Source organism: Ctenopharyngodon idella, chromosome 8, assembly GCF_019924925.1.
Source record: "Ctenopharyngodon idella isolate HZGC_01 chromosome 8, HZGC01, whole genome shotgun sequence".
In the NCBI taxonomy this organism is placed as follows: domain Eukaryota; kingdom Metazoa; phylum Chordata; class Actinopteri; order Cypriniformes; family Xenocyprididae; genus Ctenopharyngodon; species Ctenopharyngodon idella.
This window is the reverse complement of record NC_067227.1, coordinates 18,546,226-18,573,012: the sequence shown is the minus strand read 5'-3', so window position 1 is coordinate 18,573,012 and position 26,787 is coordinate 18,546,226. Positions and strand designations below refer to the sequence as shown.

The window sequence follows — 26,787 nt, the reverse complement described above, 5'->3', positions numbered from 1 at the left end:
CAGTAGTCCATATTTTCGGCCGGGACAGTAACACGGCCAGCAGTGAAAGTGAGAAATAACTCCGTAAACTGGGATAATTGTGATCACTAGGACTGATGAGCGAATATAAACACATATGAAGGTAATAAAATTAATATTTCTGGAATTATGACTCATTAGGGAAAGGATAGAGGGTGTGAATGTGATCTTTAGAGCATGCTGGTGTGGAAGAGTGGATCTCAGATCCCAGGATAGATTTCCAATACATTATCTCGCTATTATTATTACATCTGAACCTCGGTTTTAAATGATAAACATTATTTCTGCGCCACACAGTGTTCTTTCATACTCGTGAGCGTAATACGGTCTCACGCAGGTTTGTTTCTTGTTACGAATTTGGATATAGATAATTAGTTGTATGATTTTTATGTCCATTAAATGGTAAGTTACACAATGTTACAAATAGTCTTTTGTCCTTGTTTCCGTTGTCCGTTTGTCTGATGTCACACGTCTGGTCGTTGGTGTTTCAAATGTTAGAGAAGTGCACTGATTGCTTGTTTAGCAGTATGTGAATTGGTCCATATGTCCAGGGTGATTTTTTTAAACCCTGAAAGGAAAGCTTTGTGTCCCTCAGGAAATCTGATATCCACCGCAGCGGTGTTTTTTGCTGAACAGTGCTTGAATTTATGTCTCTTATTCCTAATCACGCAGCTTATAAAAGATTAACCACACACTGGTTGTTGAGACATGGGACAAAACCTTACCTGCCATTATTTTCCAAAACATCAACATTTCCACTTTGAAATTAATTTGTATTCAAAATTCTAGTGATAATTTTATTAGTTTTCTCTTTATTTAATCAAAATTATGACGTTACTGTACCTATGTCCTTAGATCATAACTTACGTATATTATACAACATGTAAAATAAAATACATAAAATGTATATCAATTTAAGAAAAATAGATAAATATGTATATTTTTAAAGAACAATAAGGCCTGCTGCCATGTACTATAAGTTTTTTTTTTAAAATATACATATTTTAAGATTTAACACCATCCGATATTTATAAAAAACATTTATAAACTTGTACATAGTTTCTGTACATATCAGTATTCATCCTCGTTCCGTATTTTACCTGATATGAGTTCAACAAACTCACACAGACTATATATGGTGACTTTTATTATTTTTTTTCTTAAGTTTCTTTTTCTTTTCTTTTCTTTTTGAAAATTTCAGTCACAATTTTATTTCACAATTGTGAAGAAATTGTTTGTGATTTTTATATATTTTGCTCATTTAAGTAATTATTGATGCCAGAACACCAGAAAAACAAAATGTAACTGCATTTTTACAAAATTCAAAATATTTAAAATATTGATTAGAATTATAAATATTTATAATAAATATTTGACTCATTAATTTTTGTACCTGATAGTGTTTATCCTTGATCCTTAACTTTATTCTTTCATATTTTGTTACCTTTTTCCGTCCCAGTACTGAAAATCAGTGTAATTCATTAAATAGGATATTTGTAATTTGTAGCAATCAAAGTACATTTTCCAGAGATTTGGACACATTTGGTGAAATGTTACTCTGAATGTGATCTCTCAGTTTATTGTTTGTGTTCTTTTGAATCAAATAAGCAGTGATTTTAAAGAGCAGACATGTGAGTGTTTGTCAATGGTTGAAGGGCAAAAATGTGGTCTAGCCTGTATGCAGTGAAATGCTCTGTTTTGACTGGCATGTCAGAATCAGTCACTTGAGCGCTGGGTTGAAGACATTGTCTTGGGTCAGGGCGTAATTACACCAAAGAAGAGCTCGCTTCGTTTTGCAGATTCTCATGTAGGTCTAATGCATCTAGTTAATGGCCAGTTTTCCTTCAGTATCAGTTTGTGATTGTGGCCCATAAATAACATCCTGGATTGAGGATTTTGGTCTTCAGTAGCTGTATACGTAAAGCGGTGCACTGGAATGACAAAAATTTCTTAAAGGGTTAGTTCACCCAAAAATGAAAATTCTGTCATTAATTACTCACCCTTGTGTCGTTCCACATCCGTAAGACTTTCGTTCATCTTCAGAACACAAATGAAGATCTTTTTGATGAAATCTGAGAGCTTTCTGTCCCTTCATAGACAGCTACGCAACTGAAAATTTGAAGAGATAAAGAGATGGGAAAACTGATCCATATGAACTGAGTGGTTTAGTCCAAACTTTTCTGAAGAGACACAATCGCTTTATGAACAGATTGAATTTAGGCTTTTATTCACATTTACATTCATGTTTATGTGAATAAAATATCATTTTTGGTAAATCAACGGAAGCTCAAGTATGTTCGCATGACGTGCAAGAACCAATGAGGATCATTCTCGTGTGTTACATGGGAAACACAAAAGGCATGATGAAAGATTGAGCTTCCGCAAGAACCAATGAGGTTCATTCTCGTGTGTTGCGCAGCACGTTTGAGCTTTCACAATAGGTTTGTTCTCGCGCGTCAAGCAGGTTCAGTTGAGCTTCTGTTTATGTTCGCTGTTCAGTGTTTATATGTGAGTAAAAGCCTAAATTCAATCTATTCATCATATAAAGCGATCGTGTCTCTTCAGAAAATTTGAACTAAACTGCTCAACTCATATGGATTAGTTTTACGATCTCTTTATGAACTTTTTGAAGCGTCAAAGTTTTAGTTGCGTAGCTGTACGGAGGGACAGAAAGCTCTCAGATTTAAAAAAGAAGATCTTCATTTGTGTTCTGAAGATGAACGAAAGTCTTACGGGTTTGGAATGACATGAGGATGTGTAACTAATGACAGAATTTTCATTTTTGGGTGAACTTACCCTTTAAGCAATGATGTCAGTGACACAGCAGAAGCTGTGGCTTGCCACCTTAGTAACCACTGGATGGTTTGTTTGAGTCCCACTCTATACAAATTTAGTTCAAAACCGCAAATCTACAGCAATGAGGAAGTTACGCTCAGTGTAATCTAAGTGTTTCAGCCCAGCTTGACTCCTTAGCCTGGGGAAAGGGTTGAGTTTAGGGTTTAGGATATAGTGACCTCATTAGAGCAGGGTGAACAGGTCAGGCTTACCGATGTGCCAGAAATCACTGAATGCTGCTTTTATACAGGAGTTACACAATACTTCCCCTTCTGAAATAATTCGGCATGGTGTTATTTTGTTGTCAGTGATCTAAATACTGCTTCAGAGTCTTGAATTAGCAAGTCGTTAATGAGATGTATCAGTGACAGGGAGAAGCAGATGCTGGATCAGCTGTTAATATAGTGGGGATGGAAGTATTACTGCGATACAGTCTTGTCTGGAGTCTTTTTCAGTTAATATTTGATTAATGTGTTTGGGGGGTGTGAATTCCTGGAATTCCTTTCGGTCTCTGTAATCCATATAGTGTTTCTCTATTTCCCTCTCTCACACTCTCTGTGGCTGTGTAGAGATTGTGTTTTGTTGCCAGATAATGGTTTTATTGAGCTTGTGCAGGTTTAATGTGGGGTTACAGCATCAGAGCGGCGCCGTGAACCACACTCCCATCTGACACATGTCCCGCTCCCTCATTACGGATAATGATTCATTAAGCAAGCTGACATTAGGCTGTGGTCTGATGTTTCTTTTAAGGCTTGCCCTCAGCAGCTGTTGGTTAAGTCTGAAGTTTAGTGAGTTGTCAATGAGATAAGGGAAGAGAAAAGGTCTGTTCCTACCTCTTACATAAGAAGGAATAGTTCAATCAAAAATAATAATTCTGTCAATAACTACTCATGTCTTTTCAAACCTGTATGACTTTCTTCTGTGAAGGATAAAAGGAGACATTTTGAAGATGCGCTAGTCTTCATCATTTCTTTTCAAAGGAATTATAGCAATGAGAGTGAAGTTTTCAAGCATTAAAGGGGTCCTTGATTATGGTCCTTGGGTCCTTTTTTAACTTTAGTTAGTGTGTAATGTTGCTGTTTGAGCATAAACAGCATCTTCAAAGTTAGGTTGCTCAAAGTTCAATGCAAAGGGGGATATTTTCTTTTACAGAAATCACTTTTTAAGGACTACAACAAATGGCTGGTAGGGACTACAGTGAGCTTCTTCCTGGGTTGGTGACATCATGAACCCTAAAATTTACATAAACCCTGCCACCAGGAACACACCACAAAGGGGGCGAGGCCATGTTTGGCTGCTTTAGAGAAGAGGAAGAGTTGTTGTAGTAGAGTGTTGTTACCATAAGGTAATTTTACACAGGACTGCTTCACAAGTGAGGGTCAATTCAACGCTGGATTTGCACAAAAGTTTAGCATGATGGCACATAGTCGATGGGTTGAATCAACTCCACAGCAACTAAATAAATTTATCCATTAACCATTCAGAAATGTCCAGATGCATTCTACAAGTTGTAACTTCTTCCTGAGTCTCTCCATCAGTGTCCAACTCTGGTTTGAACAATGTAAGGCTGAACACAGTTACTGACGATCATCATTTCTGCTGCGTGAGATTCTCCGGCTTTGTTGTTGTTGAGTGACCGAAGCGCGAACTGTTAAAGCTCTGCTCTCTTCTGTAAAGGGGGCCTGGGAGCAGCAGCTCATTTGCATTTAAAGCGAGTGGGACACAAAAACATCATGTTTTTGCTCACACCCAAATAGGGGGAATTTTGACAAGCTATAATAAATGATCTGTGGGGTATTTTGAGCTGAAACTTCACAGACACATTCTGGGGACACCAGAGACTTATATTACATCTTGTTAAAGGGGCATTATAGGTCCCCTTTAAAAAGAAGCAAGAGTACCATTAAAGTACCATATCTTTTCAGTGAATCAGTTGAATCTACTTCATACAACTGGTCCAAGTTAGTCGTTTACGAATCAGACTTATCTAGTTCTCGCAAAATAAATAGCTTAAATTCAGTCTGTAATTTACAATATATTACTTTTATGATGCTTTTGTGGTACTTATTTACATTCTAAACCTTAAGGTTTGATCACATTAACAAAAAAGTTCCACTATCCATTGTTAATAGTGTAGAAATGCATGAAGAACAGCTCAAACAGAAGTCACTTTCAAACCAAGCAGCTTTCTGTTGCTTAACGTGCCGAATTTGCAACCAACGTAACTAGTTGTGAAATATAGGGAAAATTTTCCAGCCTCACTCGAAACTCCAAATCATATGGATTCCTTTTGAAATGACTGGATTTTAAAAATGAAATTTCGGCATGCAACGTTAATTGTGACCACACTCATTCATTATAATTTCATGGAAAACAACGAAAAGAGAATATAATGAGAATATGAGAAAATAATGACTAATTTTGAGAAAATAATTTTAATTTTGAGGTTTAACTATCTAAATGATACAATATTCGTATCACTTGTCTGTCAGGAGATCATATTTGTCACTTCACAACTTGTGTGTGAATATTGTAGTGATACAAAACATTTATTGGCTTCAAACAAGTTGGTGTGGATTTGTTTTTGTTTTTGGCAACAGAGCCAGTAACTTTCTCTATATATCTCTCTCTCTCTCACACACACTCTCTTGCTCCCTCATAGCTTTATTATTCTCAGTGAAACATACTGTTAAATAGCCTTGTTTTTCACTGCGACTGTTACTGATTTCACATCGTCAGAATTGGTGTACTTGCAGTATTTAATTTGTAACTGAATCAAGGTCAGTCTGTGGCTCATCGTTGTTGTGCTCAGAATTTTTCCAGTGAATGAGTTGATAGTTCACACGACCGGTCTAAATAATTTGTTCACAAATCAGACTGATCTGGTTCTCGTCACGTGAATAAAGTGTAATAAAGTGTATTCACGAGACGAAAGTGAATGGCTTAAATTTCAGTCTGCTTTCAGTATGACAGTATGTCAGATCTTAGCTGTCATTATGAAGATTTGTAGCTGAAGTAACTCCTCTCTCCTCTTCCTGATTGCTGTAGTTTAAAGTTATGTTTCCTTTTTCTGGAATGCAGTTCTTGGTCAAATGTGGTATTTGTGTAATTGTTATTTACAGCCTAGTGTAGGAGGTTTCTTTTGGACAGATTCTTTTGACAGAATTTTTCTCTCTGACCAACACATAACAGCCACAGTGAGGGCTGTCATGCTTTTTTTGGGAGGGGAGCGTTTAGGGTGTACATGGGCATCAGTGGGAGTTTTACTCACTTATTGTCCTAGTACAGATAATACATAACAAAAGAAAAAACACTTTTTAACAACTTAGTAGATCAAAATATGGGCATAATATGTGTTAGTCTGGTGGTACAGGTTTTGTTTAGCGTGCAAGATGAATCTGGTTCCAGTCTTGACCTGATATATTTGTGTGTTTTTTTATAAACCAAGCAAAAGTTCAACTGCATGCACACTCAGTTGGAATGGGCATGATGCTTCAGTCATTTGCACTTTAATAAAATGACGACAGTATTTCCTTATCCAAATAGGTGAAAGGTCCCTATTTTATTAAAAATACTTTCGAGATCTGTTCACTTCTGCTTGTTAGCTCAGTGATTCAATCATCTCTTGTCATACCCGTGTGTAGTTTTTACAGGTTCTCTTGAGAGGAAATGAATGAAGGAAGGATGCACTTGTGATCTGCACTGATAGTGTTTTTACCGGATGCAGCATGTTGAAGATTCTTTCGGGAATAATTATGATGCAGTCTGTTTCCTATTGAGATTGAATGAATGTAAAAAAAGGGTTAACTGACAAACAAACTGAAAAGATGAGGATGAAAAGATGATTGTGCCGTGTTTGTGTATTAATTTGCATGCGGTTTTGTGTAGAGATTTCTCAAAGCATCAGTCAGTGATGTCATAAAAATAAACATGCAACACTTAAGCAAACCACAGAGTTTCTGTATCCATGGTTTAATACAAGGTACAGCCGCATCAAATCAGTGTGTAAGGAGACACACACAAACACTCTCCGGCTGGATCACAGACTGCACAAGTCATAACGATGCATTCCAGATTTAACACACACACACACACATTCTGGTTCTACAAACTGCCCCTATCCGCAGTGTGTGTTAGTAATGTCTGGATGACATCATTGCCCTGAGGTTATATTAAGTCTAGTCAAGCTGTGTGACTTTCTATTCAATAGAAGGAAAAAAATAACATACTTGTTGCGGTCATCCTAGTAACACATTGACTTATGGCCAGTTGAATCATATCAGGAAATGATCTCATTAGATTGTCTAGACCACCAGAGAAAGACACCTTTATTGAGAAAACCACCTTTGCTTGAGACTCAGATCTAGGTTGTTGATTTTAGGATTGATTGAGAAAGTTCTTGTGATAAGTTTTGAAGCTCTGTCTTAAAAATGAAATGTGTGATTTATGCAGATACGTGATCAGTAAGCAATCCCTCCTAACATATCATATATTACTTTATTTCAGATACGCATTCAAAAGTTTGGGGTTACTTTTATTCATAAAGGAGATATTAAATTGATCAAAAGTGACAGTAAATATAATTATATTATGATATAGTATATAATTATAATGTTACAAAAAAATTCTATTTCAAATAAATGCTCTTCTTTTGAACTTACTCTTCATTAAAGTGTCCTGAAAAAAATGTATCACCATTTCCACAAAAATATTAAGGAGCACAACTCTTTTCAACATTGATAATAATAGTAATGTAATATTAATAGAGTAATGGCTGCTGAAAGTTTTGCTTTTCCATAGGGATAAATTAAATTTTAAAATGTATTAAACCAGAAAAAAATATATTAAATTATATGAATATTTCAAAATATTGCTGTTTTTACTGTATTTTTTGATCAAATAAATGCAGCATTGGTAAGCATAGGAGACTTCTTTAAAAAAAAAAAATCAGATCTTATCAATTATTCACGTAACAAATAATTGATGATGGACATTGAATTATTGAAAATTGATGCTAATATATATTATATATTGATGCTACAAAGTGAAGCATAGTGGATGTTAATTTTTTAATTTTCAGTAATTCATCTTTTCATCATCAGTTATACCACCGTTACGACATTAACCACGTTTATCACAAGACATTTTCATTTTTTTATCCCTAAAACGTTTTTATGTGAAGAACGATATATATCCAGAAATATGTGGCAAAATTATACGCAGCTGTAATGTGGTCATCAAACCTGGAAGTACTTACTAGCTGTGTAGTTATGAAAATTAATCTACACCCCTGAACATGAGTCAACCAATCAGAATGAAGCAATCAACAATACCGCTGTTTTAAGTGACTAAAGATTATGATGGTGTTCATTTGTGGGTTAGGGGAGTAATTATACAGAATGAACATAATTAGCCAGATATTTTATAAATCAGCGACCGCACAGATTGTGTTCGGGTGTTTGGCGGGCTTCCCCTCTATCCTTCTGCTCACATACACTCCATCACGAATGAAAATATAAACCCAGACACAACAAGCCAAACCTTAATGGTTAATGTGAAACCATCCATTACATTGCAGCCTAATCCAGATCTGTCCAAGTCACTTGCAGTAAACAGAGAAATTATTCAAAAGAGTATTCAAACACACTGAGTGTGTGTGTGTGTATGTATGTGTGTGTGTGTGTGTGTGTGTGTGTGTGCGTTAATAGACTGAGGGAATCTGTTACAGTACAGCAGTTGATCTCGTTCACTGGAGACCTCTGTGCTGATAGGCTAATAGCTTCCTGTGTTTCTGTGGTCTGACGGAGAGCCAGACCACAATGCAGAAATGCTGAACAACACTGCTGTGTGTTTTAATGTTCATGAATGCCAGACTCACACAAATGTCATTTCAGATCAAGAGTGATTCACTGATGAAATGCATGGAACATTATCATGTTTCTAGGCCAGAAGAATTGATCTGTGTGTGTGGTATGATCATGTTTCATTGGTCTAAGTACAGTAGTGTCATCCGGCCTATACATGACCTGCTAAAACATTGTGTGTTGAGTTGTATGGCCAGGCCTGTGGATCCTCTAAATCAGTGGTTTTGCTTTAGGACTCAGATACTGAATTCATCTGTTTGTGTGTTTCAGGGCAGCAGGATGAATGTGGAGACTCTCAGTAAAGCTGAACTTCTGATGCTGCTCAGCATTCTGGAAGGAGAACTGGAAGCGCAGGATGTAGTCATACACTCACTCAGGGTAAGAGCACACACACACACACACACACACACACACTGTGAAGCGTGTGGTTGTTTCACCTCTAGTGTTACCAAATGGAAAAAGAAAAGAGAAAAGTTTGACAAGACAAATTATGATGTTGGCTTGACAAAGCCTTGTCTGAATGTTTAAAATATTTTAAAAGCTTTCAAATTGACAGATAGAATGTCAAAGTCAGAAAGACCAATGAAAACAGAGACATGAACTTAAGACAATATTAGATAACCAAGAAACCACAAGACAACAGGCAACGTCGGACCCTACAAACCTTCAAACGACCCTATTAGATGTTTAAAAAAACACTAAAACTGCTCTATTGATTGTTAACTATTGCTTGTTATTAGCATGTTGCTGAGTGATTCTAGCATGGCATATTGTCTTCTCTAGCTTGCTTCCTAATATGGTTGTCTAATAAACCTGGCATTCTATATAATGATTATTGTTGGCTTTTTGTCAAATTGCTTTTTTTCCTCTTTTGTAAGTCGCTTTGGACAAAAGCATCTATTTTTAACATGTTGCTTGGTATTGTAAGCATGTTTTGACTAGCATGTTAATAACATTTTTTTTGTTTTTGCATTTTGCTAGGTATTGGTAACATGTTTTAGCACATTGCTAGCACGATTCAGCTTAGCATTTAGCTGTTTTAAACAAGTTTTATTAGAACTTATCCTGCCTACAAACAGATAGCTCTGCCTCCATCCCAAATTTATGTTAGGCAGCGGCTATTTACATTAAAGGGTTAGTTCACCCAAAAATGAAGATAATGTCATTTATTACTCACCCTCATGCCGTTCCACACCCGTATGACTTTCGTTCATCTTCGAAACGCAAATTAAGATATTTTTGTTGAAGTCCGATGGCTCAGTGTGGCCTGCATAGCCAGCAATGACATTTCCTCTCTCAAGATCCATTAATGTACTAAAAACATATTTAAATCAGTTCATGTGAGTACAGTGGTTCAATATTAATATTATAAAGCGATGAGAATATTCATGAAGCTTCGGAGCGTTATGAATCAGCATGTCGAATCAGCGGTTCGGAGCACCAAAGTCACGTGATTTCAGCAGTTTGGCGGTTTGACATGCGATTCAAATCATGATTCGACACGCTGATTCATAACGCTCCGAAGCTTCATGAAGCAGTGTTTTGAAATCGGCCATCACTATATAAGTCTTTATTTCGTTTTTTTGGCACACCAAAAATATTCTCGTAGCTTTATAATATTAATATTGAACCACTGTACTCACATGAACTGATTTAAATATGTTTTTAGTACATTAATGGATCTTGAGAGAGGAAATGTCATTGCTGGCTATGGAGGCCTCACTGAGCCATCGGATTTAAAAAAATATATAATTTGCGTTCCGAAGATTAACGAAGGTCTTACGGGTGTGGAACGGCATGAGGGTGAGTAATTAATGTCAGAATTTTCATTTTTGGGTGAACTAACCCTTTAAGTGCAAATAGTAATAGATGCTATTTACACTAAGTGCAAATAGCATATTTTCTTAGCGATAGATGCTATTTACACTAAGTGAAAATAGCAATATATTCTATTCACACTATGTGACAATAGCAGCCTTTTCTTAGCAATATGCTGTTTACACTAGGTGAAAATAGCGATAGATTATTTACACCATGTAAAAGTATCAGTTCTTTGCAATAAGAGTAAATAGTAATTAGATGCTCTCTATTGTCAGATACTATTTACACCTCAGTATTTTTCTACATTAACAGGATGCAATAATATCATAGAGTGTAAATTATTATATTTATTAAAATTATTAAATGGATGCTGCCTTATTGGGAGAATAAAAACCCTCCCTACACCTTCCCCTAATCCTACCCAATAAACACTTTTATTATTATTAAACACTTGTTCGCAGTTTATTTCCACTTTTAGAAAATTATTTTCATTTTTATTGAAAATAAATGCGAGCTCTGCAAAAGGCGGATTTGAACCCTCATCGATCGCGTTAAAAGCCAGATCTGCGAGCCTTACTCGCTACTGCTACGCCACTGAATATGTTGAATTCCACGCGTCTTTTTTAAAACTTGAGTGGCTCAAACAGACATTGGTGGGTGGAGCTAGTGTAAATAGCATTTGCCAACAAGGGACGCTATTTGCACTTAGTGTAAATAGACACTCCGTTTATGGATTGGTTGATCCAATGTTGCTGTGCTGGTCGAGAGCGTGTTTTGATAGCACCAAAGTGCCGTGTTTACACTTAGTTGGGGAAAACAACCTAAAATGGCCTACTTGTAGTTGTGTCTGCATATTAAGCTTGGAAAGTTTTTTAAATGTTATATTTTTAACATGCTGCCTATTCTCAGCTCTGTATGTGTATAGATTTGTGTTATATAACAGGATATATGTTATATGATCAGTGTTTGTTGTGGACTGGTGGTCAGGAACCACAGGAAGTATGTCAGAGGGGTTCTCAGGAAAGAGGCAGAGAGGAGAACAATGGCAGGCAGTGCTATTCCTGTAAAACACAAACACTCACAAAATGTCAAGCTCCAAAATGACAAAGTACCATGAAAGTATCATACAGCTTGTGTCCATATAATGAAATCTGATGTGTTTTTAAGATGGCTTGTTAAGTTAAAAATAGTTTTAACTTGTTTAACTTTAGATTATTAGGACTTGCAAAATTGCAAAATGACAATGTATCTAAAAATACATAATTAGAGGTAGTTATTTCATATTTGACGTTCATTCATTAACTACTGAACTGTTAAGAATTGTCATGTTTTTAATGACTAATTAAAATTATTGAAATATTGCAGATATATTTTATATAAAATATGGATTATAAATAAACATTTTTATATAAAAATATTAAAATAAATAACTAAAAATGTAATCATGAAGGTGTCTTTTGTAACATATTATAACTTAACTTACATTTCTGAATTCTGTTGGCAATCTTTATTCAGTTTTTCAGTGCCTGCTTGTGCATACTGTATATTTTATTATGACATACTAACCTTACAGTCAATATAAAACAGAACTTCTTGACACCTAAACTGAGTGGCTTTAAATAAATATGTTAGCATAGAGCCCAGATTTCTCTATCATTCCTCAATCTTTCATTTTATTTTATGCTTTGATAAGCACGCAAATTAAATCAGCTGTGCTCAATTAAGTCTTTACTCCACAAAACTAAAACAAATGTAGTTAATTTTGGTGTGTACTCAAACCGACACACAACAGAAGCCCACAGTGTTCCCTCTGGATATATATAGTATGTGTGTTTTATTAGGCCTGTAATTATTCTGTCTGATGTTTTAGTTAAAGAGTTAACATGGTATTAATAACAGAGAACAGCAGCTTCTCATGAGCTCAGGGGTGTGTGTGGGAAAGATGGAAACATGAGACGAGGGGCTCTGGTGTCTCTCTGTGACCTGCTGATCAACTGCTGACTGTTTGCACTGCAGTGTGAGATTAGTTTGTGACTTTGAAAACACAGAGAGAAGCTAAATTCATCTGAAAGTGAGTTGCATTTGGTAATATGTGTGTGTGCTTTCACATTACATATTTTATAATACACACACACGTATTTGTATTTTGTAAGGTAACTGTTTTCACTGTCTTTCACAGATATCTTATATATGTGGATTGGCTTTGTTTACACTGCACACAAATCTGATTTGGTTTTCAAATTCAATCTTCAGGTCATTTTGCAAATGATCCATTTACAGTCTCATCTGTACACATGATGCTTCAGAAATCATTCTAATATGCTGATTTGGTGCTCGAGAAACATTTCTTATCACTATAAATGTTGAAAACAGTTGTGCTGCTTAATATTTTTGTGGAAATGTTTGTGGATACTTTTTTCAGGATCCTTTAACTATATGAACTTAATTTAACTGAGTTGTTTCTACTAAAAATTAGTATTATCATAAGCTATCATAAGCTTTACATAATAAGTGTTTGTTCAGCCAGCTTAACATTGCTGAGTGAAACGCACAAATTAATGTTGACATAACTAACTGGGCAGTGGATCTGTAGTTCCCAGCATGCTTTGCAAGGCACTACATTAGGAGAGTAAATTTAGGGATTAAAGTGTTATTTTATGTGTTTTTCGGTAAAGGGAAAGATGTTGCTAGTTTATGTTAGTGTTTAATGTTCAGTTATGTTGGACATTTAGAGAAGTTTCTGTAATGTTTTTGAATTTTGTGATTATCATTATGCAGAAGAGTGGCGCCTGTATTTAGGCTGTGAACACTCATAAACGTATGTGTATAGGATAGAATTTTTGCTCTCAATTTGATTGAATTGAGTTTGTTCAGTGAGTTATTTTTTTGAGTGTATTTTGTAGAGCAAATAGTTAATTTAATAAGGTAAATTAAGCCAATAAATGTGTTTACCTTACGTAATAAACTTAACATTATTAAGTAAACTGCACATATATTCAAATGATTTGTATCTACTTAAAGAAACTTTGTCAGTTTTACTTGAATTTCTTTTGTTCATACAACTAAATTGTTAATTGTACAAATTACTCAATATAGTTGCATGGAACCACTTGACACTGCTTTTTTAACTAAATCCAACAATTCATTTTTTGAGTGAAGTTCAAAAGAATTACATTTATTTGTAATAAAAATATTTTGTAACGGTCTAAAAGTTTTTACTGTCACTTTTGATCAATTTAATGCATATTTGCTGAAAAAGTTTTAATTTCTTTAAAAAAAAAAACTTTTAAATACTAGTGTAAAATATACTACTTGGTTGGAGATATAGTCAGTATCTGGCGCATCTGCCTTGCCTTTGCTATAGGATTGATATCCAAAACGTGTTGACGCATTTACTATTCACTACATAGTGAAAATGTCAGATTTCAAACAACACATGGATGTGGTTTAAAATGGGTACATTAAACATCACATTTCATCCCTTTTTTGCTGTTTAGACTATAAATAACTAAGCAGATTTGAGGCGGATTTTTGAAATCAGATTTTTCCTTCCTGTCTGAACAAAGCCTTGGTGTGTAAGATGTTTGTTTCTCTCTCTCTCTCTTAGGCTTAGGCCTCTTTTACTGCTCAGCCCCAGGCTAGATGCTAAGTGTGTGTGTGTGTGTGTGTGTGTGTGTGTGTGTGTGTGTGTGTGTGTGTGTGTGTGTGTGTGTGTGTCTTCAGCTTCATTTGACTTGCTTCCTGGCCAGTAAGGGCTTTATTCACAGAGGGAACCATGAGAGGCCCTTGGGGCTCTTGAGTCTTTGATCATCAATGTTGCGTTGTGTGTGGATGTATATGTGTGTGTGTGTGTGTGTCACTTTAGTGCTCTCAGAAACTCCTGTATGTCCTGGCAGTGGTGAAGCAGTGCATGCTGGGAGAAGAGTATCAATCACTTTAAATGTTCTGAGAGCCTCCAGATCAGCTGCATTTTTTCCAGAAACAGCAGTGCACTTTTTGCTCCTCCTTTTGAGTTATTTTCCCATGGCTCATTCTGATGTAATAGAGGAGCCAATATCCCGAGGGCTGGCGGTTAAAATGGGAAACCAGCCGTTAATATGACTCACTCGCCGTTTCATCATCTAAGCCTTATAAAGGAAGATCAGGTCTGTTCACAGGTCTCTGAAAGGGGAATTTTATGAATAGGGCATTCCATGTTAAAATCACAATCCAAGCAGACTAAACAAGCCAGTTTATTTTGTCCTAATAGGGAGGATAACAAACCCACATGCTTTAGCTTATAAATGTGTCATTTCCACACATGCACTCACAGAGAAAACCAATGGGGTTCTTCACTCTTCTGAACCGCCTGGAGTGTGTGTCTTTGTGTTGATTAGAGGGGTGCTGGATTCCTTCGGTGTGAACTTCCTTCCAGGAAGTCTCCTGATTCCTCTCTGTCTCCGATGGTAAGCGCCTCAGATCAGCAAGAGCTTGATTAAAAACAGCAACAGCACAAGCAGGATCCTGCTCTGTCCTGCACAATCAATAATAATCTCACAGAAACACACACATACATAGAGTAAAATAAATTACTGTAAAAAAACTAAAAAAAACTAAAACTAAAATAATTGAATCATGCTTCATTATGGGATCCCACAGTATGGAATACCCATAAGCCCCTGCTCTTAAATAATGTAATTAATTATGCTTGGATGAGCATTTGGACTTTTAGCTCTAAGTAACAACAATTTATTTAATCCCTTCAAAATCTTTAGCTTTTTCTGATGTTGTTGAAATTGTTTTATTGCTTTGTTTTGAATGCACTACTGTAAAAAAAATCCCTGTATAATTTACGGTAAGAAACAGGCAGCTGTAGTTTCCAGAACTTTACCCTAAAAAATACAGTAGCAACATTTTAGGTTTTACAGGATAGCTGTCTATTTTACGGTTCAAAACTGTATAATTTACAGGTTTATATCGTAATAATTACAACTGTAAAGAAATTCAGTTAAATTCACTGTAAAAAAAAAAAAAAAAAAAGTATTTCATTAACTGATATAATGTTAATTTACCAACGTATTGAAGTACTAATATCTGTTTTGTACCTTTGTAATACACTGACAACCACCAAACACACTGGTTATGAGAGTCACATGATGAATCAAAGTTCATCACAAGGAGCTTTTCCAAAAGCTGAGAAAAACAATACTAATATACAGAAGGTGCACGTAGTGTCATTCACACAAACACTAAACACCGTCATGGTAACACACATGAAATTTTAAAAATGCAATAAAAATTAATTTAACAACATTAGATGTAACATAAAACCCTAATGTACATGACTGATTAGAAAAAAAATAAGAAAAACTAAGAAGAAACAGAGTTATTTCAGCGAAAATACATCAAATGTAAAGTGTCACACAGGGAATTGTGGGAATGTCAATTTACGTTTTTTTCACTGTAAATTATACAATGACTTGTTATTTTTCACTTCCAAAAACTGTAAATTTAACGGTATTTTATTATCTATTATTCACCGTATATAGTATGGAAACTTTTTGTAAACCAATTAAATGTTTTTCACCGTAGCATTTTTAAAGTCTTTTACCGTTAAAATCACGGTCATTTTTTACAGTGTTGGCATGAAATGAAAATTGCGATAATCCTTTCTTCTCTATTGTCATGTACATCTGAGTAAAACGGCTTATCTGACAAGAAAAAAAGTAGGGCGGGACTTGATTTTGTCCATCAGGAATTGATTGGATGGTTGTGGTTTGCCATTGCTGTGATGCCATGTGAGTGACAGGTTGTCCCGCCCTCATGCCTGAAGAGCGAGATGAGAGATGAGATGTCACTGCAAGAGGGAGGGGAAGTTATTTTGTTTAAAGAATATGAGGGCACAATTTTGACTTCATTGTCACTTTAAAGTTGAACTTATCTTTAGAAGAAACCTGCTATTCTAATTTGTTTACTATTTCACTAAATAGAGTCATATTTTAGCTGTTGAGGAAATACTGCCTACTGAGTTGCGATAGAAATGAACTGTGCAGCAGACTCAAGTAACCTTTGTGATTCTGCAGCACAAAACTGCTATATCACAGGAAGTTCTTAAAACCGTAATCACCTGCAGAGCTATTATAGTAAAGGCAAATACTGTAAGTATAGCAACTATGCCAGTTATTTACAGATAATGGCTACAAAGAGAAAGCAGTGAAATGAGTAACTAATGTACAAACAAAATGTCTTGAGACTGAAATGGCTAAATATAGAAGCTGGATTTCTGGTGGGAAAAGCAGTTGCTATTGTGTGTATTGCTGTGTGTCCCGGTAGACTGTTATTTTTTGTGTGGGTGTTTGTCTGGTCTGCTGTGTTAGATCTGAAGACAGATAAAGCGACTGAAAGGATTGTGGATTTTCTTTTTAAAATGTAATTTATTCCTGTGATGGCAAAGCTGAATTTTCAGCATCATTACTCCAGTCTTCAGTGTCACATGATGCTTCAGAAATCATTCTAATATGCTGATTTGGTGCTCAAGAATATTATCTTATTATTATCATAGTTGAAAACAGTTGTGCTACATAATATTTTTGTGGAAAACCATGACACATTTTTTTTTTCCAGAATTCTTTATTCATTGGAAAGTTCAATAGAACAACATTTATTTGAAATAGAAATCTTTTGTAACATTATAAATGTATTTACTGTCACATTTGATCATTTTTCTTTCAAAAAATAATCCTGCAGTGTATATCAAAATGTATGTTGCCAGGACAATGCCTGTGGTTGCTAAGGTGTGGTTCCTTACTCTCTTATCCACGTCAAAAGATTCCACCTGAGTCTCTATCATGTTCTCTCCTTCATTGTTTGTTTGTCTACATCATTTTTCACTCAATTTATTGAGGTCTAATCTAAGGTTTATAAGGTCTAATCACTTAAAACAAGTAACAGCACATCTTCAACTCAACCAACTGCACAATTTCCAGCATCATTTACGTCTGTAGCACAAATAGTGCTGGATGAGTTTAATAATTGGTATTTCAGGTTTGTTTAAATCTATAACCCATAGTATGAGTATGAGTAATAGTAATAGTGATGTTTGCCTTTCCGCTGTCTCATCTGTTTCCTTCAGTTGTGTGTCTCTCTCTGATCTCTGGATAAGGTCGCTCAGAGGCCAGCAGGGCCACAGATTGAGGCCTCCAGGGCTGGAAATGAACTGTAATTTACTGTAATGATGTAGAGTAGTAAGCAGCGCTGCTTAAGGCTGAAGTTAAACAAATAAACTATGCAAACTGGTGGTCTGAGACACACTTAACACACACAGCTTCATCAGACATACAGTAGAGTATGAATTTCTGCTCAACACAGAGAGAGAGAGAAGCAGGAAGTGTTAACAACAGCCTGCATTTTAATGATTATTGTGGTTATTGATGTTCACACCCAGTAAACACCACACCCTCTGTGATTCTCTGTGTTATTAAAAGACTTTGAGTCCAAGGCTGAATGATCAGCAGATAATAACCAGCAAACGGCGGAAGCTGAGGTCTCTTGAAGTCTGTTTGGTTAATATGACTCTCTTTCCCACATGCATTGTGATCTAGCAGATAAATTTTTTTTTGTTTGTGTTGGTGTGTTTAAGGACACAAAGGTGTGCTCAAGAAAATTCCAATTATGTATGCATCATGTACTGTACATGTTAGCCTGATGAGTTGATTTTTTGCCTCTATTTCACAGTAACATATCACATATTAGATATATTAGAGACTTTTAATAATCGGAATTGACCAATATTGGATATTCATTCGTACATTTGCATTTAATGGTCATTCCCTCTATTTAAGGTGAACTTTGCCGTCATCAAATGATCATATAAAGTTAAGGTCAGCATGAAATGAAAATTCACCCCATCTATTTTCTAAATGCATGTTATTGATCTTATTCTGAGCAATTCATTGTACGTGTTTGATTTTTTTGACCTTTGTAATTTTTCATCAAAATTTATAACTCAATCTCTTAGTCATCTGTGAGCTCGCATTCAGATCTGCCTCCATCCAATCAACAACAGATGAATAAAGTCCTACTAATAATAATTGATAATCTGTTTCTATAGAATGTACGTCACAAAACGGAAAAAAAACTGTAAATTAATTGCTACTTCCATTACATTGTGATTGTGACTTTATCATTTAATAATTTTATTTATATGATAATATAAATGTATAATTTTAACAATAATTTAATAACAAATGTAAATAAAGGTCATTTTTAGCAAACCGCAAAATAAAAAATGAATATATATATATATATATATATATATATATATATATATATACAGTCAAACCAAAAATTATTCAGACACTAGATATAATTTTTTATATTTTTTTACTAGTGGATGCAGGACACTATAGTTCATTTATGCAAGTGAGGATAGCAAAATAAAGTAAACTGTGACATATTATACCCAAAAATTATTCAGACACTGACCTGACCATGTTTTGCTTAAGTGTTATCTGACATAATTAAGATTATTTTTTTCTGACACAGTTTAACTCTGAGATCTTGTCATATTTTATTACCATATTTTTAAAACTATATTGAATAAACTGTAATAATGAATGAAATGCTCAAGGTGTCTGAATAAATTTTGGTTTGACTGTATATATATATATATATATATATATATTAGATTCTTATATAAAATAATATTATATATAATAAACAAGTATATAATATTTGTTTTTGTTCTGTTATTTATTTTTTTTTTTTTTACAATTGATTATTTTCTTATCATATTTTTTGAGTAGGGCAATCAACTCCTTTGAATCAGGTGAGATTTGAAAACAAAAGAGTGTAGTGGACAGAAGAACAGCATGAAGAAATGAGTAGAAAACAGCAGGATGCATCATGTGTGTCGCTCAGAACATAAACAGAAGTCTATTCTAGTCCTTCATTCTGTGTTTGTGTGTGTATGTCTCCCATCTGCCAATCTATTTAGCAAGATCACCCCATCCCTCCTAAATTAGTTACACTGCCCCCCGTTCCAGCCCTCACACAAGCGCACACATGCACAATGAGTAGTGAACAACACCCCCTACAGCTGGGCCTTTTGTGCTGTGAGCCCCCCCCTCTCCATCCCTTCAGCCCAGGGGAGGTTTAACACCTGCCTGCAGAGGAGGGGTCAGGCCTGTGATTATATTTTAGGAAAATAGATCTGATAGTGACCAGCTGTATTTGCATCATGGTGTGTTTAGAAATCCTGCTCTCTCTTTCTGTCTCTCACAAAATCACATGGCTTATATGCAAACATAATGAAAGATATTTATCAGTCATCTTATGCAGTCTCAACTCATCATCAAGACACCTCAGTGAAAACTAGATACTTATTCCTATTTTTTTCTGTTTATCTTTGACATTTATTTCAGGCACAACAGAGAGATTCATTTGTTCAGGAGCGATATGGACAGTATGACCTCCGTGACCCCTTCGTAGCGCTGCTGAGGGACAACGAGCTGTCGCAGGCTCAAGATGATGGAGGGCAGAGTCCCGTGTGTCTGAACCCGCTGGGCGTGTTGAAGCTAGTGATGGCCCACTGCACCAATATGAAGGAGAAAATGATGAAACAGCTTGCCGCTGCAGAGAGGAGACATCGACGGGTGAGAGTCAAAAAGAGAGTCTTGAGCTGCATACCTAGGCTGTATATTTTGGCTCCTAACGTGAAGGCTGTTCTAGCTTAACAGCATGCTAGTGCTAAATCAGCTGTAGGCGTTAAAACTGTAGTGAGGAGTGTCGTTTATGTCACTTCAATCAGTCACTTTGGAGGTTACACAATTGTTAGAAGGCCGGGTTTGAAGGTAGCTGCCTATATAGACAGCAGACTAGCTCACAAGTTCTTGGAACAGAGCTTGAGTGCATGTATTGTATGCCTACCCTGAACCTGGACTGGTTTGTTCAGTTCTTTGAAACGTTTAATTATTTCATAAACATTGTATGAAAGATTAATCCAAAATGAAACACAACTATTATCACTGTTATGTGCATTGGGTGGTGACTTATTTTAAAGGGTTCAGATCTCTGAATAAAAGGGTTTGATCCTTTGAAACACAAACCCATTTTGATCAAACATTCTTTATTTTCTCTATAATACTGTATACTAACTCATTAAAAACAAGAAATGCATAATGTAAGGTTCACCCAATAACGGAAAAAAAATATATATATATATTTAATAAACTGTATAACATGTATACTCACCACCAGTACATTCTTAAATGCACCAAATATGCTAATATAGAGATTCTGATTCTGAAAATTCTGTGGAACAAAAAGGAAGATATTCTGAAGAATGTTAGTAACCAAATAGTTTTGGTGCCCATTGACTTCCATTGTATGGACAGAAAAAAAGACATTTCTCAAAAATCTTCTTTTACGTTCCACAAAAGAAAGTAGGGATATACCGAAATGAAAATTCACCCAAAAATGCCATAGGCGTTAATATTGTGTCATTATTTACTCATTATTTACAGTGTGAGTAAATAATATTGTGTCATTATCAGAAAAATTATCGGCTGAAATTTTGGTGCATCCCTAAAAAAAGTAAGTCATACAGGTTTGGCAGTGTGAGTAAATAAGGACACAATATAAAATTTGGGGCAAACTATCCCTTGAACAAAAAAGATATTGTTTTGAGAAGAACACGATCATTTGCACAATTAATGTGACTCAAATTAACATCATTAACTATGAAAGTAATATTCTTACTGTAATTATTAATAATTAAGATGATGATGCAGTCATTATTAGTAATTTTTCTTATCCTGATGTTTGCAGGTAATAGCTGATTTAGAAGAAGAGAAACAACGGCGAGCTCAAGACGCTGCTGCGGGTGATGACATCACTGCCATGCTGGAGAGGGAACGAGACAGACTACTGCAACAGGTAACCAGGCAACGCCACCAAAACACATATACACATGCACACACTGTACCATTATAAATACTTCTTAAACTGCAAAATAAAAGCAACCACGGCACCCTGTGCTAGAGGATTTTGTGCGGCTGTTGTGTAACAGTGTTAGTGCAGGTCTCTGTTTTTAAGAGGTAAGGCTCCATTGTTTTTATTAACTGTGGGGCACGAGAGTCCGTCTGCCTATGTGTGTGTGTGTGTGTGAAGACATTCCATTGTTTGTTTGTGTTTTTATAGGGTTAGGATAAGGTGATATCATGGTCAAAGTACAGACTGCGCAGTATTATGTAAAAGCCCTTCCTGCCCTGCCCTGGGTTTCCCTTATAAACACACACACTGTCTTTCTCTGGATGCTTGGTCATGTCTCTCACACATTCTGTAGCTCATAGGGGCCCGAAGTGCTTTCCCTGCAGTGAACAACCTGCTTTATTTCATTAACTTGTTATGTTACAGCTGTAAGTAAACACACATTCCAACACTAACACAGATACATGATAGCACAATCTAAATTATGTGTATATATATATATATATATATATATAAATACATGTACACTGAAGTTGATAAAGTTTGTGGGGATTGTGACATCTAAGAGATATTCAGTTTTGTTTGAGGCAGGAAGAATCAAGTAAACAAGATACAGGGGTCTCCAAAGTCTGTCCTGGAGGGCCAGTGTCCTGCAGAGTTTAGCTCCAAGTTGCCTCAACACACCTGCCTGGAAGTTTGCCTAGTGAGACCTTGATTAGCTGGTTCAAATGTGTTTAATTGGGGTTGGAGCTAGGACAGCGGCCCTCCAGGACTGAGTTTGGAGACCGCTGCTCTAGAACAGGGGTGTCCAATCCTGCTCCTGGTGGGCCACTGTCCTGCAAAGTTTAGCTCCAACCCCAGTTAAACACACCTGAAACAACTAATCAAGGTCTTACTAGGCATACTAAAAACTTCCAGGCAGGTGTGTTGAGGCAACTTGGAGCTAAACTCTGTAGGACACTGGCCCTCCAGGACCAAGTTTGGACAACCCTGCTCTTGGACAATAGTATTGTATATTGTCTGCTGTCTATATAATGTTATTTCATTGTCACTCTACTAGCTTCTTTGAGTTTTTAAAGTGACATCGCTTGCTTTTCTTCTTCACAGCTGGAGTTTGAGAAGGCTCAAGTCCAGAGTTTAGAACGTGAGAGGTCAGCTCTATCAAATCAAGCTGAGGAAGATTTAGCACAGCAGCAGCAGTTATCCTCGACACTGGCTAAAGAATGTCAGAAGGCTACAGCACGGGCAGAGGAGGAGAGCCAGCGTGTTGCAGACCTCAGCCGCCAACTGGAACAGGAGAGCAGTACCATCGAAATCCTAAAGCGAGAGCTTGAAAGCGAACACGCTCGTGCTCAGCAGATAGAGGCGAGAGCTGAGAAAAAGCTGGCTGAATTTGATACCGAGCACGAGCAGATGAGAGGGAAACTACTGAAGGAAGAAAAACGATATCAAGAGCTTTTGGAGCAGTTCAATAGTTTAAAGAAAGAGTTGGATGAAATGAAAGAAAGAGAAAAGGCAAGGCTGGAAAAGGATAATGAAGAAAAGGAAAAATTCCCACAAAAAGCAACTTCAGGTATCACGCCTCCTCTTAGTCAAACAGAAGTTGATGGCAAACCTGTTGCATCTAAATCATCTCCTCAACACAAACAAAATGGTCAACACACTCCCAGAGAACCGGAGTCTCCAGCAGAAGAGAGGTGTAAGGATGGGGGATTGGTGGACAATGGGATAATGCTCCTTGGAGGAAGTGGGGCCTTACAGTGTCTCTCCCCCAGCAGTCCTGCCTCATCCTCTCTTAGCTCATCTCCTTGCTCTTCCCCTGTATTGACCAAGCGTCTGGCCTCTCTAGGTTGCTCTAGTCCGACCTATCCCTCTTCTTACCAGGCCAGCATCAACCAACGATTCCAAGCAGCACGCCACAAGTTTCAGCAACAAGCTGAGGTAGACCAGCAACACGGAGGAACTGTTGTCCACTCGCCCCGAGACCTCTCTCCCACTGCCGCCACTCCTGCCACTCCTCCTCCAGACAATTCTACTGCAAAGCAGATTGCCCGAAACACTGTCACTCAGGTGCTGTCACGGTTCACAAGCCAACAAGCAGCAAGTAAACTCCCTCCGTCCAACAGCTCACCCTTTGGCACTGATTACCGCAACCTGGCCGCTGCCTCCTCGCCCACAGGGAAGAGCCCAGGGATTCTCTCACCAGGGATCCGCTCACCAATAATTCCTAGGGCGGAGAAGATTCATCCACCTCCTGTTCCCCCCAAAAAGCAGGGGGTCAACCAGTCTCCTAACTCACCGGTTCCTTCTGGCAGGGCCAGCCACTTCCCCGAGCTCTCTGGGAGCTGTGGTCTCACCAGTGGTCAGGAAGATGCTAAAGAGCTTGATTTGGTCATGTCGTCATCTAGTTAACCAACCTAGAGTTCACAACTGATCCTTAGCCTTATTCACTCCATTCCCTCCCGTGGCATCTAAAGCACTCTCTGTGAACCTCAAGGTTTACTTCTTTTATTATTTTCACCCTGATTGTCTAGTGTTGTAATTGTCGATTTTTATCCTCAAGTACCCCGTTTTGGATGTCAACTTTATCTGACACAGTTTAGGCCTTGTAACCTCTACTAATGAGCTGATGTGTTAAATAAGACATCCAGATTGTTCAGTTCTATGATACTCAAGGGGCCTCATTTATAAAGCGTGCGTACGCACAGATTTGAGCTCATATTTATAAAAACGGTCTTTGATGTGGATAAGTACTTAAAGCCACGTCAGGGTCTGAGCAGATGTACACCATTTTCATTGTCAGATTACTGCAGGTTTTTGGAAATCTAAGCTATTCTTGCAGCTCGCTAAGGATTTGGACGATGACTTGATCTTTTATATGTAAATGACATTAATTAGGTGTTGTTTACAATGCGGGGAACTGAAACCATTCAGCTGCATGCAAGTTCAAGATCATTTGCGATTTATAGATTTCACATCTAAAAGAGAAGAGTACACTCGTTTTCTGTGTGTACGTTCATTGTATGAATCACACGTATGCACATCTGAGAAATGATCGTAAGATCAAATTTAGGACGGTTTCTGCGCAACATTTTATAAATGAGGCCCCAAGACTAAGAACCATTGGTCTTGTGCAGGGGTAGCCAACCCTGAGACTGGAGAGCTACAATTCCTGCAGAATTTTGCTCTAACTTTAATCCATCACACCTAAACCAGCTTAGAATTACTTGAAGATTTAAAGTCAGGTTGTTTTGGAGCAGGGTTGGAACTGAACATTTCAGGAAGGAAGCAAAAGGGTTGCTCTCTAGAAGTAGGGTTGGCTACCCCCGTCTAGTGTACCTTCCCCCAACCCAACAGTGTCCAACCTTGCTTTTGGAAGGTCCAGCACTAATTAAACACATAAAGCAGTTAATTAAGGTCTTCAGGATTGCGAGAAAGGTCCAGGTGGTTGTGTTGGAGCTGGTTTGAGGTGAACTCTGTACGAAGGTGGTCCTCCAGGAGCAGGATTAAACTTTCCTGCTTTGAGCGCACATCTGAGAGACCAGTCCAGTGTGGATAGAGGTGATGCCCCATTGAAGACCTTTGGTATCCCAGAACAAATCTTAGTCTGAGCCTAACCCATCCTAACTGTCAATTTTTGAATGGCAACTACACTCGCACAACTTAACCAACCTATCAAATACTGCTCCTATAAGATTCAATCTATTTAAATGCTTTTTTAAATCTTCTTTCTTTTAATATTTTATTTTTTACAAGAAAGATTTTTATTTATCCTAATAAATAATGTTATTTGTTATTAGTCCATTCCTGATGACCTGCACAGATAAGAATGGAAGTATATAAAGTAAAAATATGTTATGAAATCAAGCAAATGCAATGCTGATTAACCAAGTCTTCAACCAATCTGTCAGTCTTGGGCTACTAATGAGAAAATTCTCAATCTGTCTTGATGTGTCTGGTGAATGTGTGATGTTTATATATTAAGTTCATGTTAAAATGTATAAACTGTTAGTTTTCTGTTGAGCAGTCATATGATGTGCAGGTGCTGTTCTTGAGTCAACGTCGAAATTAACTACTGGAGATACTCTCTAAAGAACTGATATGAAGCGGTCATGGAAAAACTCTGTCCTACTGTATTGCACCATGACTACATCGTCCTCTAGTGTCAATCTGAAGTGCTGCTCAGGAAGCTGCCGTCTAGTGGTGTTAAACATCAGCCAAACCAGAATACATTCTCTATAAATGAGGGTTTAAATGCTTGTCTATATGCCACACATATTCTCAGACATTGTTAAAATGATTTTAAACAATATTTAGAATCAAGTCAAAATGTTCTATGAATGCATTTCTGGATCTAATAACATGCCTTGATATATATTACTCAATCATTGCTCTTAATATTATGTTTATACTGAACAGCCTTGTATTTAAAAATTGAATCTTAACTGAATACTTGGTAGAAACCATAGCACCAGTTTACATGATTAACAACCATGGAAAAAGCACAAACGAGTTAATGTCATCATTTAATGACTTTTTCTTACCTGTGTCCTCTTTTGGCCTTTAAATTTTATATGAAAATAGAAATTATTTTATGTTTGTGTATAAATCTTGATGCATGAAGGTATTGCTCACGTGAATGCAGCATACAGTCTTAACTTGCTTATGAGAAAAGAAAGTATGCTGGGTTTTTATAAGTAAATGTGATGCATGTATCTGTCTTTTCCTACATAGGTTTCAGCTGCTCTATGGTCATTTACTTTTCTGTTTTTAAATACCTCACCATTTCTCCTACTGTATTGAAACCTTTTCAAATAGCAGTTTAGATTTTTTACTACTGGAAAGTTTTTTTTTTGCTTCCGAAACTGAACCGGAAATTTTATATTTTTACCTGGGACTTGCAAAGACCAGTTTCTGAATTTTTAGCTATTTGTATGAAAATACAGTTTGTTAAATTAGTTGCATTTTTCCAGATGATTTTTACAGCTTGTTAGGTGTTGAGTGAATTTATGACTGTATTTTTTCCCTTAGTTAATAAAGGGTTTTTTGAAGTTTACTCTTTTTGAAGTTTACTTTGAAGTTGTTTTTTCTATAAAATCAACATTGATTATTGTTAATATATGTCAAACTGAGAACATCACTACAAATAAAAAATTAGAATTTGCTACATATACAACAGTTGATTTACAAAATAAAAGTTCAGCAGTAACCATTTAGTCATTTTGGTGCCATTTACTGTGAGTAGACGTTACTTTTGCATGATTTAAAATCTGAAAAAATA

The 26,787-nt window shown here is 36.5% G+C and overlaps 1 protein-coding gene across 1 annotated transcript; it reads left to right on the top strand.

Annotated features, from left to right (window-relative positions):
- Positions 1 to 26,562, top strand: cttnbp2nlb (CTTNBP2 N-terminal like b). Its single transcript, XM_051902961.1, has 5 exons — positions 1 to 121; positions 8,988 to 9,095; positions 19,940 to 20,170; positions 21,345 to 21,452; positions 22,614 to 26,562. The coding sequence occupies exons 1-5, from the start codon at positions 116 to 118 to the stop codon at positions 23,916 to 23,918; spliced, it is 1,758 nt and encodes a 585-aa protein (XP_051758921.1). The 5' UTR covers positions 1 to 115; the 3' UTR covers positions 23,919 to 26,562.
- The last annotated feature ends 225 nt before the right edge of the window (positions 26,563 to 26,787 follow it).